At 34.3% G+C, this 17,028-nt stretch overlaps 3 protein-coding genes and 1 pseudogene across 3 annotated transcripts; 3 read left to right on the top strand and 1 right to left on the bottom strand.

Annotated features, from left to right (window-relative positions):
• On the top strand, window positions 1,654-2,035 carry LOC109126066 (the record flags this gene model as incomplete). Its single annotated transcript, XM_019229142.1, has 1 exon — window positions 1,654-2,035. A coding segment is annotated over one exon (303 nt), but the record flags the coding sequence as incomplete, so codon positions are not given.
• LOC104709632 (F-box protein At4g00893-like) lies at window positions 7,238-8,251 on the top strand. The gene has a single exon (XM_010426210.1). The coding sequence runs from the start codon at window positions 7,238-7,240 to the stop codon at window positions 8,249-8,251; it is 1,014 nt and encodes a 337-aa protein (XP_010424512.1).
• Window positions 12,601-14,313, top strand: LOC104707355 (annotated as a pseudogene).
• LOC104707356 (protein IQ-DOMAIN 1-like) lies at window positions 14,362-16,873 on the bottom strand. The gene is made up of 5 exons (XM_010423687.1): window positions 16,653-16,873; window positions 16,298-16,537; window positions 15,642-15,926; window positions 15,407-15,532; window positions 14,362-14,990 (listed from the first exon to the last, which is right to left on the bottom strand). Exons 1-5 carry the CDS (start codon window positions 16,761-16,763, stop codon window positions 14,463-14,465), a joined length of 1,290 nt encoding a protein of 429 aa, XP_010421989.1. The 5' UTR covers window positions 16,764-16,873; the 3' UTR covers window positions 14,362-14,462.

Below are 17,028 nucleotides of genomic sequence, written 5' to 3'. Positions count from 1 at the left end.
CAAATAGTAAATGTAATAAAAACTTTATTATTTTTTCAAAACGTACTAAAAATACAACACACCCTTAATTTAATTCTATGCCCTAGGAAATTAATTGTTCTCATTAGAGATGAAACGAAACCAGAATGTTTAGAACATTATTAATTATATGCCCTAGGAACATTGTGGCTGCATTCAACAAGAACGACATCATCATCTCTCCCATGGAAAATGACCACATTACAATTGAATTTTTATCCCGTACCATGTCTAGAGACTAAACACAATTCACTACCTCGTTCACCTATTTCCATGCTGATGACTAGACCTGGACAAAAGAACTGTATCTGAAAACCCACCCTCGGACCGGACAAAAAAATAAACTGGTTCGAATAGGATATGGTTATAACTTATAACCAAAATATTCTATTGGGGTTTATATTATCAAATCCGTAGGTTTGGGTTTGGATCCAGGTATTACCTGATACTTCATTTGTATATCCATCAATTTCGAACATATAACTAAATATCCAAAGTATAAATCATATTTAAGCTTGATATAATCTATTTACCCAAAATTATAATTCTAAGTCCAAATGTATCAATTATAATATTTTCATATTGTATTTGTTAAAGTTTAAAGAAATACAAATTGAAATTAACTAAAAATAAAGATAGGAAACAACTGGGGAAAATATGTGGTCTAGCAAATTTACTCTTTTATAGGAATACTTATGAACTACATGTTCTTTTCTTTTCTTCTATTTTTAGAAAATTTAATTATCTATATACAACTATTGATGATTGTGTCATAAGCATTCCGATCCATCAAAAGAACGGAGAAGAAACATAAAGTAAAGCAAAAAATGGGTAAAAGGGTAAATGTCGTTGGTTTCATCACTCGTATGATTGTTTTTTTGTTGATTTTAACAGGTAATGTACCTTGAGGGAAAAAAAAACAGGTAATGTACCTTATGATTTATGAATCTCTTTAAAGTCTTATTTTTATATTTGTTTTTGTTAGATTTGTTATTAATGTTTATTCTTATCATAAAGACTATCATATATTTAAGTAACTTTAATAAAATTCATTAGCTAACGCCTAACGTTAATAAATAAATAAAAAAAGTTCCCTTTTAGTTTGAAGGTTTCTGGTTCCGTTTATAATCCAAAACATTACTTTAAAAACGAAAAAAAGTTCTTTTTCTCAAGGGTATATATCTTTTTTTTTTTTAAATGAGAACATAGTATAATGTATCATAGTTTAAAAGGATTAAAAGTGTTTTTGTGGCCACTGTGTAATTGTCGAACCGATATGCCTTTTATTTCTCGTATGATGGCATATATATCATGTGAAATTAAATTTTTACTACTAATCATTTTGTGTGAATGATATAAAAATTCATAAAATGTGAGTAGTAATCCAGAAGAATTGTACATAAATGTAGTAATGGTGCAAGTAATCATCATAGAGATTGTTATTTATTAATGTAATCTTTATATTATGGATGAACCAAACTTTCGAGCCGAGAGGATTATAACATTTGTTAGATCTAATTCTTTTTTTTTTTTTTTTTTGGTCAAAAGATCTAATTCATCAAAACCAAATAATTAATGAACTTTTATATAATTATATTGCTTTTTTCAAGTAAGCTAACTAAAACAAAGATATGATATATTTTTTACTTAGAAAGATCTTTATTTTTCTTACATATCTATGATATATATTTTAACTACAAAGATCTTTATGTTTCTTACATATCTATCACTAACTTGTTAGGAATATACGGACAAAAGGTGTGCACCTGGTACCGAGCCCCTTACGCGCGTGGAACTTGTACAAATTATAAACATGTCAAGTCCACAGAATGCGATAAAGCTTGCAAAAATATAATACATTTTGAGGGCAGATGTGAACATTTTCAGGAAAAAGGAGTAAAGAACCTAGGTTGCTACTGTTATCCAAGTATATGCTAGTGACAATTGCAAACTTCAAATCCTATGTGCAACCATACTATTTACTATTACCATCCATCAATAATATGTCATAATTTTACTCTGTGGTATAAATACAATAGTTTTATTCGTTAATATTGTTGTGAAATTTTGTTAATCAATGAGCTACATTGCCTGAGAACCTTAATTAACCTAAATTGGTTTACGTTTGTCGCTTTGATTCATCATTGAATGTGAAAACAAAACTTTAAGAGATGAGGAAGTTTTAAAGAGTTTGACAACCAACACTCTTGTCTCGGACGTAAAGCACCAGCTTCCGACACACAGCCTGCAACTTGGCTTCCACTTCACCTCTTGCCACTTTCGACCAAAAATCCCTATTTCCAACAACAATCGTTCCATAAACGATTATACACAACAAACCATACAACTTACAAGGACAAAAACCATGAGGGAGCCTCTCTTCTCCTCTCACGCCACCACCAAGGACTCGCATCCCTCCTCACATTCATGTAGGAGATGGATCTCTCTTCTTTTCCTCTTACGCCCGAAGCACAAGATCTCATTTCTCTTTCTCTCTTGGTAGCAGAACAAAGGACTCCAACCTAAATCACTCTCTCCCCTTCTCTCATACCCAAAACCACCACCCTCCTTCCTCCATTTCCCACGAGCCATCAAAGTCTCTTTTCTCTTTTCTTCCAGGGCAGGCGACGGTTGAGAGCAAGAAGGATCAAACCGCCCCTTTTAAAGATAACAAACAGGATTTTTCCCAAAATAGCTTAACTGGCTTAACCAAAACTAACTTAACTGAGCAGCTGTCAAAACCGCAGGTGTCGATCGACACTATATCTTGGATAAGGTCTCATGATCCTTCTTTTGGGACAGTATGCCAGAGAAAAGAAAACAACATTTAGTTTCTTGGGATAAAGTTTGCCCTAATTGTGAAGGAGGGTTAGGTATTTGGGCAGCTAAAGACATGAACAAAGAACTTATAGCGAAAGTGGGTTGGAGATTGATTAATGAGAAGGATAAGCTATGGGCTCGAGTGGTGAGGAGCAAGTTTAAAGTTGGCACCATTCATTATACTATGTGGACTGGTGTTAAGAGTAACTGGTCTTCAACATGGAGAAGTGTGGGGGTTGGTTTGCGAGAGGTTATTTATCCAGGTCATATTTGGGTTATTGGTGATGGGAGAACTATCAGCTTTTGGCAAGACAGATGGTTGTCGACGGATACACTAGCGGAGTGTGCTATGGGTGGTCTTCCACCTAAGAATGAGGCAGCGTTGGCACAAGACTTATGGGTGGATGGCGTAGGATGGGATATGGCTCGCTTTACATATTCTCACACATAGTGTTTGTAGCTAATGGCAGTAGTGTTGGATAGTTTTACAGAGGCAAGGTCAGGGTTTCATGGGGGCTAACTTTTGATGGTAAGTTTATTGTTAGCTCTGCTTATACCATGGTAACCTGGAATAATGCTCCAAGACCACATATCTCAGAGTTTTTCAGTCGCATATGCGGAGCTGTGGTACCAGAAAGGGTACGAACCTTCCTATGGTTGGTGGTGAATCAGGCTCTTATGGTGAATGTTGAAAGACAGCGCAGACATTTATGTGATTTGAATGTTTGTATGGTTTGTAAGGGCGGAGTGCAGATAATTTTGCATGTTCTGCGTGATTATCCAGCTATGTCAGGTGTGATTTAGACTGATCACAGAACGGAAGAGAAATGTGTTTTTTTGCTCAGTCCTTGATGGAATGGCTTTACGATAATTTGGGAGACGGAGTGACTACAGAGGCCTGTCCATGGTCAATTATCTTTGCAATGATAGTTTGATGGGGTTAGAAGTGGCAGTGTGGAAATATCTTTGGAGAGAGGGGTAAAAGACGAGGTAGAGTCAGATTTCTCAAGGATCTAGCTCAGGAAGTGGCCACGACAAATCAGAGTTGTGAGGAGGGTAGTGTGACGTCAAGTAGGGTAGAACGAATGATAGCTTGGGTGCCACTAGGACCTGGTTGGTTGAAAGTAAATACAGATGAGGCCTCTCATGGTAATCTAGGATTAGCCACAGTAGGAGGTGTTCTGCGTAATGAGATAGGTGAGTGGCAGGGTGGCTTTGCACTGAATATTGGACGCTGTTATGCTGGCTTTGCACTGAATATTGGACGCTGTTATGCTCCTTTGGTATAACAGTGGGGTGTTTATTACGGATTGTACTTGGCTTAGCAAAGAGAACAACAAATATAATAATAACACACATGAGAATCTTTTTTCATGTAACTGATCTTTGAAAGAAAGAGAAAAATTTAAGCGAGCAACTCTTCTCTCCCTTTCAATGTTTCTCTTTCTTTTGATCATACATATCATGTTGAGCATCTACGTTGTGATCCTCTGGCTTGTCCTGAGAATAATTAGATTGAAACTATAAAATCAAATTCCATTTTCTTGTAGACTTTGGTTCTATATCCGAAAAAAATATAATTAGGTATTGTTTCAGTTTCTTACCTGAAACCCCTGTTGTTTCAAATTCTCTTTAGCTTCTCTCCTTTGCCTCTCGGTGGTCTCTACTCTCGGTTTCTGAAAATCTATTCAGCTTTGACGCAGTTCATTCAAAATGACTCATGATCATAAATGAAGATGAGTAACTTAAATTAAGAACATGTAAGTCATGCTTTATTACTATTCTATACCATTGCATGTTTGTATAATGCCAACTCCTTTTCATGGCCTCTTTGACATCTATCTTCAAATCTTTTTCTTGATTCACTCGCTCTCCATTCCTGACTTCTAGACTAAGAATGAAAATAGAAAAAAAAACGTTATATCAAACAAATAAATTGTCTAAGGTTTTAGTTTTCTTACCCTCTTCTGCATCTCAACATGTCAATGTCTTTGTTGCAGCTGAATCCCTTGTACGTCTGAGTCCAAAGTCTTCTTGCACCTGAGAAGTTCTTATATACTCATGTTTCAGAATCCATGGGTCTTCTAAGGATCCATGAACACACCAAGGGGATGATAGAAATTTTTATTTTGTTGAAAATTTTTGAAACCTAATAACGTTTTCATAACCTATTTACTTTCCTTTTGTTATTGTTACGTTGTATTCTAAAGGCTAAAGCCAATATATGGTATTACTGTTAATATATAGAGAACAATACACACAAATAAACCGCTTGAAACGCGCCAAGCAAACGTTTTTATTCAATCTTATATAGAAATCTCGTTTCTTACAAGACTTGAAACTAAGCTCACTCTCTTATCTAACACAAACCTTGTGTAGATCTAAAAGAGTTAAACACACTCACCTTCTAAGCTTTTTATGATTGCTTGAAGGTTACAAATCTCACAACTTTTATCCCACGAGTGCTAACCCTTTTGGCGGCTAGCCCTAGTCTACTTATATCCATACAAATGATCTCTAACCTAAATATTTGTGTATCTTAACGAAAAGAAAATATTTTTTATCCCCAAAAATATTTATTTCCTTATCTCCTCGAATCAAATATACTCTTAATATCTTCAAGTATATCTTGATCTCTTCTTTCTTTCTTATCAAGCATCTTGTCATCACATCTCACAATCTTTCTCCACATCAGCATTTCACGCTACGTCAGCATATCAGACTTCTGAGACTCTTCACAACATCTTTATCACCTTCAGAGCTCTATTGCACTTGCACTTTCGATTACTTTTTTCAAAAGCTAATACTTTTGAACACCACTTTAAATAACTAGCGACATGTCATATACGCATATAAGTAAAAAAAACTTTGCTGGAACCTAAAATAGTTAATTGTTTGGTAAATAAAAATTTTGAAAAATGTTTTTTTCTTTGCAAGGTTTACATGCACTTATTGATGTTTAAAATAGTTAACTATGACGACATTACTTAAGTATTAGTCACTAAAGAATAACCCAAATATATATTTCTTAAAATGATATATAAATAATCTTTTTGTATCAGCTGGCTAAACAGAATTATTGTATATGTAAATATGTTTTTAATTAGTTTTCCTATTTCGTTAAGAAAAATGTTAACTTTTTGACACATAACTAACATTTGATCGATAAACTAACACATGTCTCAATGGATTTTGATTTTTTGCACTTTCTCTCGATGGATTATAGCTAATTTTTTTTCATCTAAAAAATAACATGTAAATCATATCAAATCGATGCCAAAAAAAAACAATCATATCAAATCTGTATTATCAAATCCTTTTCTGTTTTTGTTAGTTTTCTTTTTTTTTTTCCTTTAAAGGAAACAAAATCTAAGAAAAATGATTGTATGATACACATCTATATTAATATTTTTAAATATCTATATATATTATCTAATTTCATAATCTTATTAAATAAAATAAAATAAATTTTGGAAACGTATCAAAATCTAATCAATAGACAATTTTTTATTTGCTGTGACACAAAAATTCAAAATGACTGATCAGAGAGGAAAGCTTATCTTGTAAGTTCTATCTCTCTATCTCTTTCTCTCTCTCACACACACAATTCTCTCTCGGATTGAAAATGGTAATATAATATCAAAGGTTTTCTCAAAGTATTTGATTAGATTATAGTCTTTGAATTTCAATATGTACATGATTTGAAGGATCTCTGGGAAGTCAGAAGATTTAGGGATTCTAAGACTTATCCACGATGGTTTAGGGTTTTGTTTTTTTGTTGTTGTTGTATTAATCGTAATCGTTTCTTTGGTTTTGTTAATCGTAATCACAAGATATAAGGATTCTAAGATTCAATATGTATCTCTACTGTTAATTTCGGTTGAATCTGAATAGGTTTTCAAAATTTAGTTTCACAATTTTTCAAAATTCAGCAAATTTAGGGGTTTTATGACGACCTATCTACGATGTTTCAGGTATTTTTTTTTTCCTTGGGTTCTCTAAAATATCATATTAAATGTAGAATCTAGCATGATTTACTGATCTGATGCCTTAAATATAATAACTTCGACTATGAAACAATTAGGGTTTTTAAGACGTATGCATCATGTTTTATGGGCTTTCTTCAAGCATCTTGCAACGGCATAGGACTCCCAAAATTTACGAGACATTTTTTTTTCATGGTTTTGTGGTATTTCATATCTTACGGCTCCAAAAGCAAACCCATCTATAAGTGTTTTAGGCTTTCTTGAAGCATCTTGCAATCCAAAGACAAACACAATTATAAGGTACTTGTTGATCGAAATCTATATGTAGGTCAAACGAAGATGTCAGTAACAATGGGCAAGAGAAGAAGGTTTTCCCTTTTGCAGACCTTCCATCAAGCCTTTTGGAGTTAATAATGTATTGTCTTGTCTTAAGAGATAACATTCGTGCGTCAGCTGTCTGCAACGCATGGCGCAAAGTCGTTGAAGCTGTTCGGGTTGTGGGAAAGCATCCATGGGTTATCACCTTTCGGAAACGTGACGACTTGATTGTTCTCTATGATCCAATGGAACGAAAGAGGTACACACTTAATTTACCCGAGTTAGCTGGAACCGATGTTTGTTACTCGAAAGACGGATGGTTGCTTATGCGCAGATCCAGTTTAGTGGACATGTTCTTCTTCAACCCTTATACTCGAGAGCTTATAAACTTGCCAAAGTGTGAGTTGTCTTTTCAGGTCATTGCTTTCTCCTCCACCCCCACATCGGGTACTTGTGTGGTAATAGTGTTAAGACCGTTTACGAGATACAACGTTCGTATAAGCATTTGCTATCCTGGAGCAACAGAGTGGGCTACTGAAGATTTTTCTTGCTCTCTTGGATTTGACCCCTACATGCATAGCAACCTTGTCTATGCCAATGGTCACTTTTATTGCTTCAGCTCGGGAGGTGTTTTAGTTGACTTTGATCTAGCTTCCGGCACAGTGAGTCATCAAGCATGGAGTGAGCATAGATGCCCTTATATTCATAGCGATGAATGGTCAAATATGCCGAAGAGAATTTACTTGACTGAGCAGAAGGGAGAGCTCTTTCTCATGTATACATTTTGTAGGGAGAAGCCGATGGTGTATAAACTTGTCTCCTCGAATTGGGAGGAGATGAGTAGTACTACTCTTGATGGTGTGACCATCTTTGCAAGTATGTATTCCTCAGAGATGAGAGTGGATGTTCTAGGGATGAGGAACAATGTCTACTTCCCAAAGTATGGCTTAAAAAGCAAGACTTGTACATCATACTCATTCGATGAAGGCAGGTACCATAAGCAGTTCCCGAAAGTAAAATATATGTGGCAGATGCGGAAAGAACTATGCCCTCTTAGGAGCCTTTGGATAGAGCCACCGCCTAAGAACGTCTATGATTCGATGAAATGATAAGCAAACGGATGATGTTAAAGGTAATTAAGTTGAGCTTTAAGTTTTCTTTTTCTATTTGATATATGTATCGACCATTGCATGTATGAAAACTTACATTTCAGTTTTGTGTTCTAAGTTACAAATTTGTATGCGAAATTTGGACTGTAGTTTTATTTTTAAGATTCTGGACACCTTGGAATTTTTCTCATAACCCGTTTACATTCCATTGCTCTTTTTTTTACATTGTTTTTATGTTGTCATTAATATATGACTTTAGATACCAATATTGGAGAACAACGGTTTAAGTCCCATTCCCAATAAATCCGTTTAAGACAAATGATATGCATCTAAGTATAAGGAACGCCGCGCGCGTAGAGCCTTCAATAGTTAAACTATAGGAAATCTTAACTTTTGTTTTTTGCAAGGCTCATGCAATTATTGAAGCCTAAAATGTAAGAAAATAATTATTTTTTACCCATGTATATGATCTTATAGCTAGTAAGTTTTTCAATTGGATTTGCTATATATCTATTTTTTTAATAATTACTTGGTAATCAAAATGACAAGCACTATGCTGCATGTCATATTCAGGTTAATTACTTGTCCTCATACTTGTCACCAATGTTTTCATCTCTATGATGGATAGTTGAGATTAAATTAGAAACAAAATCTTTATGAGGAATGAGGTCTTCTTCCCTCCGATAAATAGATGGTTTGCTCCCTCACAAATCATCATAAGAACAAAAACAACACATAAATAAAAAAATTAATAGGAAATGAGAGAGAAACCTTATCTTCTACCTAAAGATCATCTAAGAATTTATATTCGAGTCTTCAAGCCATTAAAGAAGAAACTTTCAAAAAACCATTTAAGTAAGCATCAATTCTACAATGAGTGGAGGTATTACTTTAACTCTCTTTATGATTCTATTATGTGATTAATATAGATGTTTAAGATCTTAAGATTCATGTTAAAACATGTTTAACATAAAATAGTTAACTACAAAAGACACTACTTATGAATATTAGACATCACTGTCTCCTGCCTCTAAACATTGGCGAAAATGTACATTTGAATATAAGAGAAACAAAAAGTTAGAGAATGGTGTTGTTCTTCTGGAGGTCGCGAGGGACCACAACGGAAGAAGAAAAATTGCTCTCTACTTCTTTCCTCTCTTTTAGACGTAGTTTTTACTGGATATTTTAACAAAGCTTTTTCCCCATATTTTCAGTCGTAGTTGTTGCTGGATACTTTAACTAAGCTTTTTCCCCATATTTTCAGTCGTAGTTGTTGCTGGATATTTTGGCGTTTGATTTAAGTGGCACGATGACGCCAACCTTTTTTTCTTCCACATGTAAACTGTCTCTCAAATGTAAATTGATTGCCAACACTAAAATTTATAAAATAAAACTTAAATATACAAATCTAAAATTATTCTCATGGAAAAAAAAATTATAGGAATTTTTTAATGTTTTCACTTGTGTATTAAAAATAGTATATGTGTTGAGATTTATATAATAAAACTATACTAATATTTTCAACCAAATAATTCACCTTTAGCAAATATATGAAAGAATATATCCTCATCTTCATATTCACAATGGATTCCAAGAAGATAATCGTTATTCTTTTGAATCATGGTTCTTGAAAAGTGACCTCGTTATGGTTCTTTAGCTTGTTGAATTTAAAGAGCTTCTGAATATATCAAAATATCACAATTATGGTGAACATTGAGCAGAAATAAGAATTAAGATTTATTGTGGATGAATTCATAATGACAGTTGGTTAGTGATAGCTTTTTTGTAATACTTTACTTTTTGAAAAGAGTGATATCAACATTTATAGAATATATATATTTATGTTGTCGTGGAAACTGATAAATTTTGTTATTAATTAGCATTTGCTGAAATATTAACTTATGCATATGCTTATAGAGCAACATTTTAAAGTTTACAGTCCCAACTAACCATGCCCCAAAAGGAATAATATAAAGCGTTATATGATTGAATTTCTAGAGCATGAGCTATGTAGAAATTAGAGAAGGGTTTTGGAGAAAAGTGTTTATTATTGTGTCGTTTTCGTAATCAATAATACAAAGGTTTATACAACAATATTAGGGTTTATAATAACCGACATAAATAAAGTCCAACATGGAATATCAACCAATACACCAATACTCCCCCGCACGACAAATGTGGTACGCAAAACACAAACTTTGCAATCATAAGTGGAACACGTATGTTATGGACACTTGTCAAAGACAAACAAATCATGTCAACAAACTCTTCCGACAATAAACTTTAATCTTGAAAATAGAAGTGGAACTTCAGCTCGTCTTTGACCTTTGGTAAAAGGGAATAACAACATCTCATAGGTGCAAATCCTGATACTTCACAAATAATTGTCTTTATCTCGGACAATCTACAAATCGGACTAAAAAAAACTAACCTAAAAATATGAGCGTTCCAAACAACTCAACCGTAATGGTGAAACTATTACCATATAAAAACTCAGAAAAAAAAAATCATAACTCAAACCCATATAAACCATAAACCGTAGAACCATTATCATTATTTTAAATATAAAAAAAATTTCCAAGTAATTATTGTAAAAAAACCCAAAAACTATTCAATAAAACAAAAAAAACATACGACAATATTCGTTATTTAATAAAACAAAAAAACATACAACAATATTCGTAAGGAACAACCTCAAAATCCCATTAATTAAACTATTGAAAAGTAAATAAATTAAGAATACTAACCAAAACCCATTAGCTCTTTCACTAAAAACCAAACGTGAACACAAATCCACAAATCCACACATCACATCATCTTCATCATCTCTGTCTTCACCGTCTCCCATGTCTTTTCCACCAAAGGTCACCGTCTCCATGATTTTTTTTTCTTGTTTACAAAGACTTTAATACGAAAGCGTTAATTTAGAATTGTCTGCTCTGATACCATGTAAAATCTAGATAACGGTTTTGGGGAAAAATGTTTATTATTTTGTCAGTCTCTTAATCAATGATACAAAGATTTATAAAACACCAGCTCTTAGAATTTACAACAATATTAGAGTTTATAATAACCGACATAAACAAAGTCCAATATGGACTGTCGGTCCATACACCAATAAGTTACTCTCTTCTAGCTTTCCTCTAAGAGAGTCAACGACATTTCTTTGTTTGGGATTTCATAGCATCCAGAGTTCTTTTAGCCAACAAATCTATGTTAAGTTTTCTAGAGACATAATTCAGTCTATGATTATTAGTCTCATCCCAATTTGTACATATTATACATATACTATTCAAGAGAGACCACAATTATATCATCATAACCTCTTTCACCCTTTTAGAAAAACACTTCATCCACTAACATAACTTAAAATACTCAATGAACAGCCTAACTAAGCAGTATAAACTCCAAAGATAGGACTTCAACACCGATAGAGATTATTCCAAAACATAAAATAACTAAAGACGTAGATAATATCCCAAACACAATGAGCAAATAATACACGCAAAGAACGCAAAGCATACAAAGCACTCAAACCACGCTCAATGCATCTCCATCGATTCGGTTTCACCACTCTGATCTTGAAATTTATTGGTTGGAATGCATGGTATGAAACAATAAAAGGGGTATCTGATATCATACAAAGAACGTTGCATTTTATCAGATAACAATCTATTTGCTTGCCCAACCAACTTGAAAGCATCTTCTGCACCAGCAAACTTGTTCTTGTCCGGATGTAGAAGCAACGAACGCTTTTTATATTGCTTCTTGATCGTGTCCTCATTAGCTGATTGCTGAACCTGAAGTATACCATAGCAATTCTCCATCCCGTTGATATTGTTTTTTGCAAAACAATGCACTTCACATACGACTATCATCTTATAAATGTTTTCGAGGTTCGGGAAGAATTTTTTAGCTATCATAAGTAATTTATGAGCTTCAACAAAGTCACCAGCCTTCATTTTTTCTTCAGCTAAGTTTTTCGCCCATAGTGCCTCATCCATTGTTTGCTAATTGCGATGAACCTCTTAAACCCAAACCTCCTAATCAGCTAAGTCAGGGAAACACAAAACCTACTAATTAATCATAATCTTGCTTCATACAATACATTAAACTGTGAGTTCTACACACACACCAAGAACCTGAAGTGCACGACAGGAGTAAACAAAACCTAGTCAAGGGACGATGATAATAAAACCCTAAGTTTGAATCAATCTAGTTCCTTAAATAAAATTGGGTTAAATATGGGCTTTGGGTTTGAAGATTTAAGGCTCATCTAAGCTCAAATTTGGTTCATATTTATGGGCTTTTAAGGTTTCGAAACGCGCGTTTGCTTTATGTTAAAAAAAATGGCAACGGGTAGGAGAAGCTGGAACATTGCGAGGGAAATCGGAGACGCCGTGATCAGTGCGTCGAGAAACCCAAACCGGAGATGGTACGGACCACACATGGCCGCAGCGGTTCGGGCAATCTCCGAACGTCTTCCGCTAGTAGATTTCGTACTGGAAATCAGAGATGCTCGTGTTTGTTTTCTTCTTCTCACACCACTTTTTGCCTTCCAGGTGTTCGATTAATTGCCTCAAAGTACTAAACTAAGTTTTTTTTTTTTTTTTGTTGCTTCTCTTTTGTGTGTGTGTGTGTGTGTTTAGATTCCATTGTCTTCTGAGTATGAATTGTTGAGAAAGTTTTCGCCTTTACTGGCAAAACGGATCATTGTGTTGAACAAAATGGAACTCGCGGATCCTTTGGAGTTGAAGACGTGTATGGATTACTTTAAGGAGAGAAACTATCTTTCGTTTGCAGTAAATTCACATAACAGTGAGCGTGTCAAGCAAGTAACCGCTAATTCTCGAGATTTCATCTTTCAGTTCTTTATTCTCAAGGCTAAAGAAACTTAAAGACAACTCTTTCTTTTTTTCAGTTTCTCAACTTCTTGCAGAGTCAAGTTAGGGAATCACACAAGGCTGGTAATTCTGGTCATACCACAACTATGATGCTTCTTGGGGTTCCTAACGTAGGAAAGTCCGCTCTCGCCAACTCTCTTCATCAAATTGGGAGGATTAGTGCTAGCTGGTAAATTCCTATCTTCTCAAAAGATCGTTGCTCTGTTGTCCTAATCTCAATTCCACATGATTGAATTTAAACATATTTACAGAGAAAGGTAGGCTAAAGCATACAACAGTTAGCTCGCAGCCTGGAGATACTAAAGACATAATGAGCTTGAAGGTTTGGTCTCTTACTTGAAATTATGTCACTTCAGCTTCTCTGTATGCTTATTACCTTCCTGTGTATCTGAGGTGTGTGTGGTGCTACAAGATTTAGTATGGCTTGAGAATTTATTTGTTTTCAGATCGGTAGCCATCCCAACGTTTATGTACTGGACACGCCTGGAATTTTCCCTCCTAATCTGCTTGACGCTGAGATCTGCTCTAAATTGGCATTAACAGGTTTGATCAGCTCTAAGTTTCTGTATTCTTATTCCCAGATAATGTAGTGAACTTATCGGGCTTTCTTTCCCTAATGTAGGAGCTATCCCGGATGATATAGTTTGGGTGATCGAACTAGCACGGTTCTTTCTGACTATACTAAACTCGAGCCATGAATACAAGAAATGGGAAAAACTGCACAAAACTCAGGATTTAACAAGAAGTTTATCCAATGCAAGACTCGGTACGCAACAGATCATACACAGGTACCAGAACAAGATATTAGCATTATCTTCTAATCAGTAATCTATCATCATTTGCTGTATCAATATTCCGTTTTTTTTTTCTTCATTTTCAGGATTTTATAGTTTACAATGTTCGAAGAGTTCTGTATGAGACAATTTCAGCATTCGACGGAAACTTAGAAGACGAAATCAGCATGGTGAATCTTATAGAGACGCAATTCGCTGCATTAAGACCGGTTCTTAGGGTTTCAGAAGAAGCAAGTGAGTTTGCTGATCTCAGAGTTGCTTCTAAGATATTGAATCTATATAGAACTGGTAGGCTTGGACGTTACACTTTAGAACATGTCTCTACTGTAGCCAAATTTTAACAAAAGCCTTTATAAAATTTATGTGATTGTCTACGGCGTAGAGAATCGATGTTAAATTGTTTAAACTGAGAATTGTAACTTTGTTCTCTAACTAAAGCTTTTGGCACAAGGAAACAATAAAACCCTAAACAAGTCGCATGATCGTTAAGATTACAAAAACAATAGAAGTCTCTCACTTTAACCACCGGAGATCAGTTGTCGAACAAGGCGAGAGTTTTCCGGCGTACCCATCACCGTAACAACAAGAATAGTCAGATTCATGATCTCCCCAAAGACAACCGTTATAAGCACTCTTAAAGCTCGGACTCCTCAAACTCTCTTCCTCCGCATAACAGAGCCGCTTCTTAGCAGTAATCGGTCTCCGCCGTGGCGTGCTCTGAGTCCTTGCCTTCGCCTTTGCCGACTCGGTAGCCGACATGTAGTTTGGCTGCACCGAGGAAGGTGAACACGGTATCCTAGGACTAGCTGATCTCACCATGACGGATCTTGAAGCTCTGCACGACGGTGGAGTCGCTGGATACGATCTTTGATGATGATGAATGTTTAATTCAAGAGTCTTGATTTGATCTCTAACGTTTGTAGAGTTGGTGATTGTGTCGTCCCATTGCTTTGTAGCCATCCAACGATCAAGCCATTGTGTTCTCTCTAGAAGCTCTCTATCGTCACCGGCTGATTGATTCTGGTACGACCGACTCCGAATCTTTCACATAAACCGGGTAAATTAGTATCATTTTACACGATATTTTAAATATAATATATAAATGAAAAGTTCTGAATTTTTTTATCAATTTTTTATTTTCAATTATTAACAAAATAGTGTAAAATCTAGTCCCTAAATTTTAAATCTTTATTCATACAAACAAAATTGTCTAGTTGACCAATTTTATTTTGTTTTTAATATATGTCCTTAATTTTGAAATAATTTCAAAACAAATAAAAACAGTGTTTTCCCTAAAGAATTCGAATTATGGGATTTTCTAGGTAATTAATTTAACATTTCAATCAGATTTTTTTTCAAATGTTATTAAAACCAAATTTTCCATTTTTGGTCAATTTAAAAATATTTGAACGAAGTCAGAAGGTTTGCAATTTTCATGTTGATGCCATAAAAAATACCTGATTAGAGAGAGCAAGTGCTTGTGCTTTCTCACGTTTAATAGCAATTTCTAACTTCTTCTGCAAAATAGATTCTGTTTCTTCAGAGTCAAATTCATTGTTGGTGCATCTACTCATATCCCTCGACTGCAAAAAAAACAAATAAACAAAACAAAAACAGACAATTTAATGGTCAGCACATCACAAAAGAAACAAAAATTTAAGATATGTGTTTTTTACATTTTCACTCACTAACCAGAGATCTACGGCTACGGATGTCTTGAAGATATGTTTTGGTGTCCCAAAAACCGTTAGATTCAGCGAACATCGAGTTACGTCTTGCTTCAATGTTATAGTTACGGGATGGTGATGATGATAAGACTCTTGACCGTTGTTGATGATGATTAAGTACTTGATCTTGAACTCGAACCAAAGCTTTGATGCATCTTAGAGTAAGTTTGGCTTGGTTTCTTACATTGTTACCTCTCACTAATGCTTGTAGCTTCACTATCCCTCTCAATGCCCGTAATGCTCTCCTCGACTTTTTCAATATAAATGCAAATATTAGACATACATAAATTCCAAATTTGTCATTTAAAAAAAAAAAAAAAAGGAACTCATTTAGACATATAACATAAAATCTTTACCAATGTAAATTTAATAAAATGTATGACCAAAACAACCACTATCCCATGATAATTAATAATCTGACAATTTTTTATATATTTTTTGACAAATTGTTTGACAATTTTAGAACTCTTTTTATAGAGAAATTTAGAACACATTAAGAACATATAACACAAAAAAATTAACCAAAAATCCTAAAAACAATATTTTACGAATTTCAAAATATGCAAATGTAAATGAACAAAACTTTCCTAAAAATAAAATAATAAATTTATATATACTTACGAGGTAGCCTCGGAAAGCTGTCTGAATAACAATGGCAGCACAATGACGTCTAATAAAACCCGGAGGTGCCTTTAGTTTAACGATCTCGGCGACAGCTTCATCCACGGCGGAGACATTAACCGCAGGTTTCTCTTCCTCCACTGTCTCCACCGTAAGAACCTTACGGACAGTGTCTTCTACTACAGAATTTGTAGTTTCGAGTTTGGTCTTTCTAAATATCCATCCTTTCTTTTCATTTTTCTGCAAATAGCACAATAAAATAAAATAAAAAACGAAACTATTGCGTTAAAAACTCCGATTAGTAGACAAGTTTCCAAGTGGTAGTTAAAAAACAGCAGAGAGTTGAAATTAAGACCTTGTAATCAGTTTCTTTCTTGTGAGTCTTCTTGTGATCTGAGTCTTTTGATGGTGACCAGAGAATCTTTTTCACGGCCGTGAACCATGACGTTCCGTTCTTCTTAGCCATTTTAAGTTAACGTTTTCTAAAACTGACAAACCAGAGAGAAAGAAAAAAGTTATGTAACTACTCAGCTAAGTGAAGTTGATGCTCATGTAAGTAAAGTAACTACGAGACTCAGGAAGTTAACATGAATGTGTGTGTATATATATATAGTATACACGACGAGAATAATAAATAATGAGTTAATTTGGTAATTCTTTATATATATATATATATATATTTATTTGGTTAATATTAATTTACCTATTAATAAAGATATAGTAACAATAAT

This window comes from Camelina sativa, chromosome 8 (assembly GCF_000633955.1).
Source record: "Camelina sativa cultivar DH55 chromosome 8, Cs, whole genome shotgun sequence".
Taxonomy (NCBI): domain Eukaryota; kingdom Viridiplantae; phylum Streptophyta; class Magnoliopsida; order Brassicales; family Brassicaceae; genus Camelina; species Camelina sativa.
The sequence above is the reverse complement of the archived record's forward strand: the minus strand, read 5'-3'. Positions and strand labels throughout refer to the sequence as shown.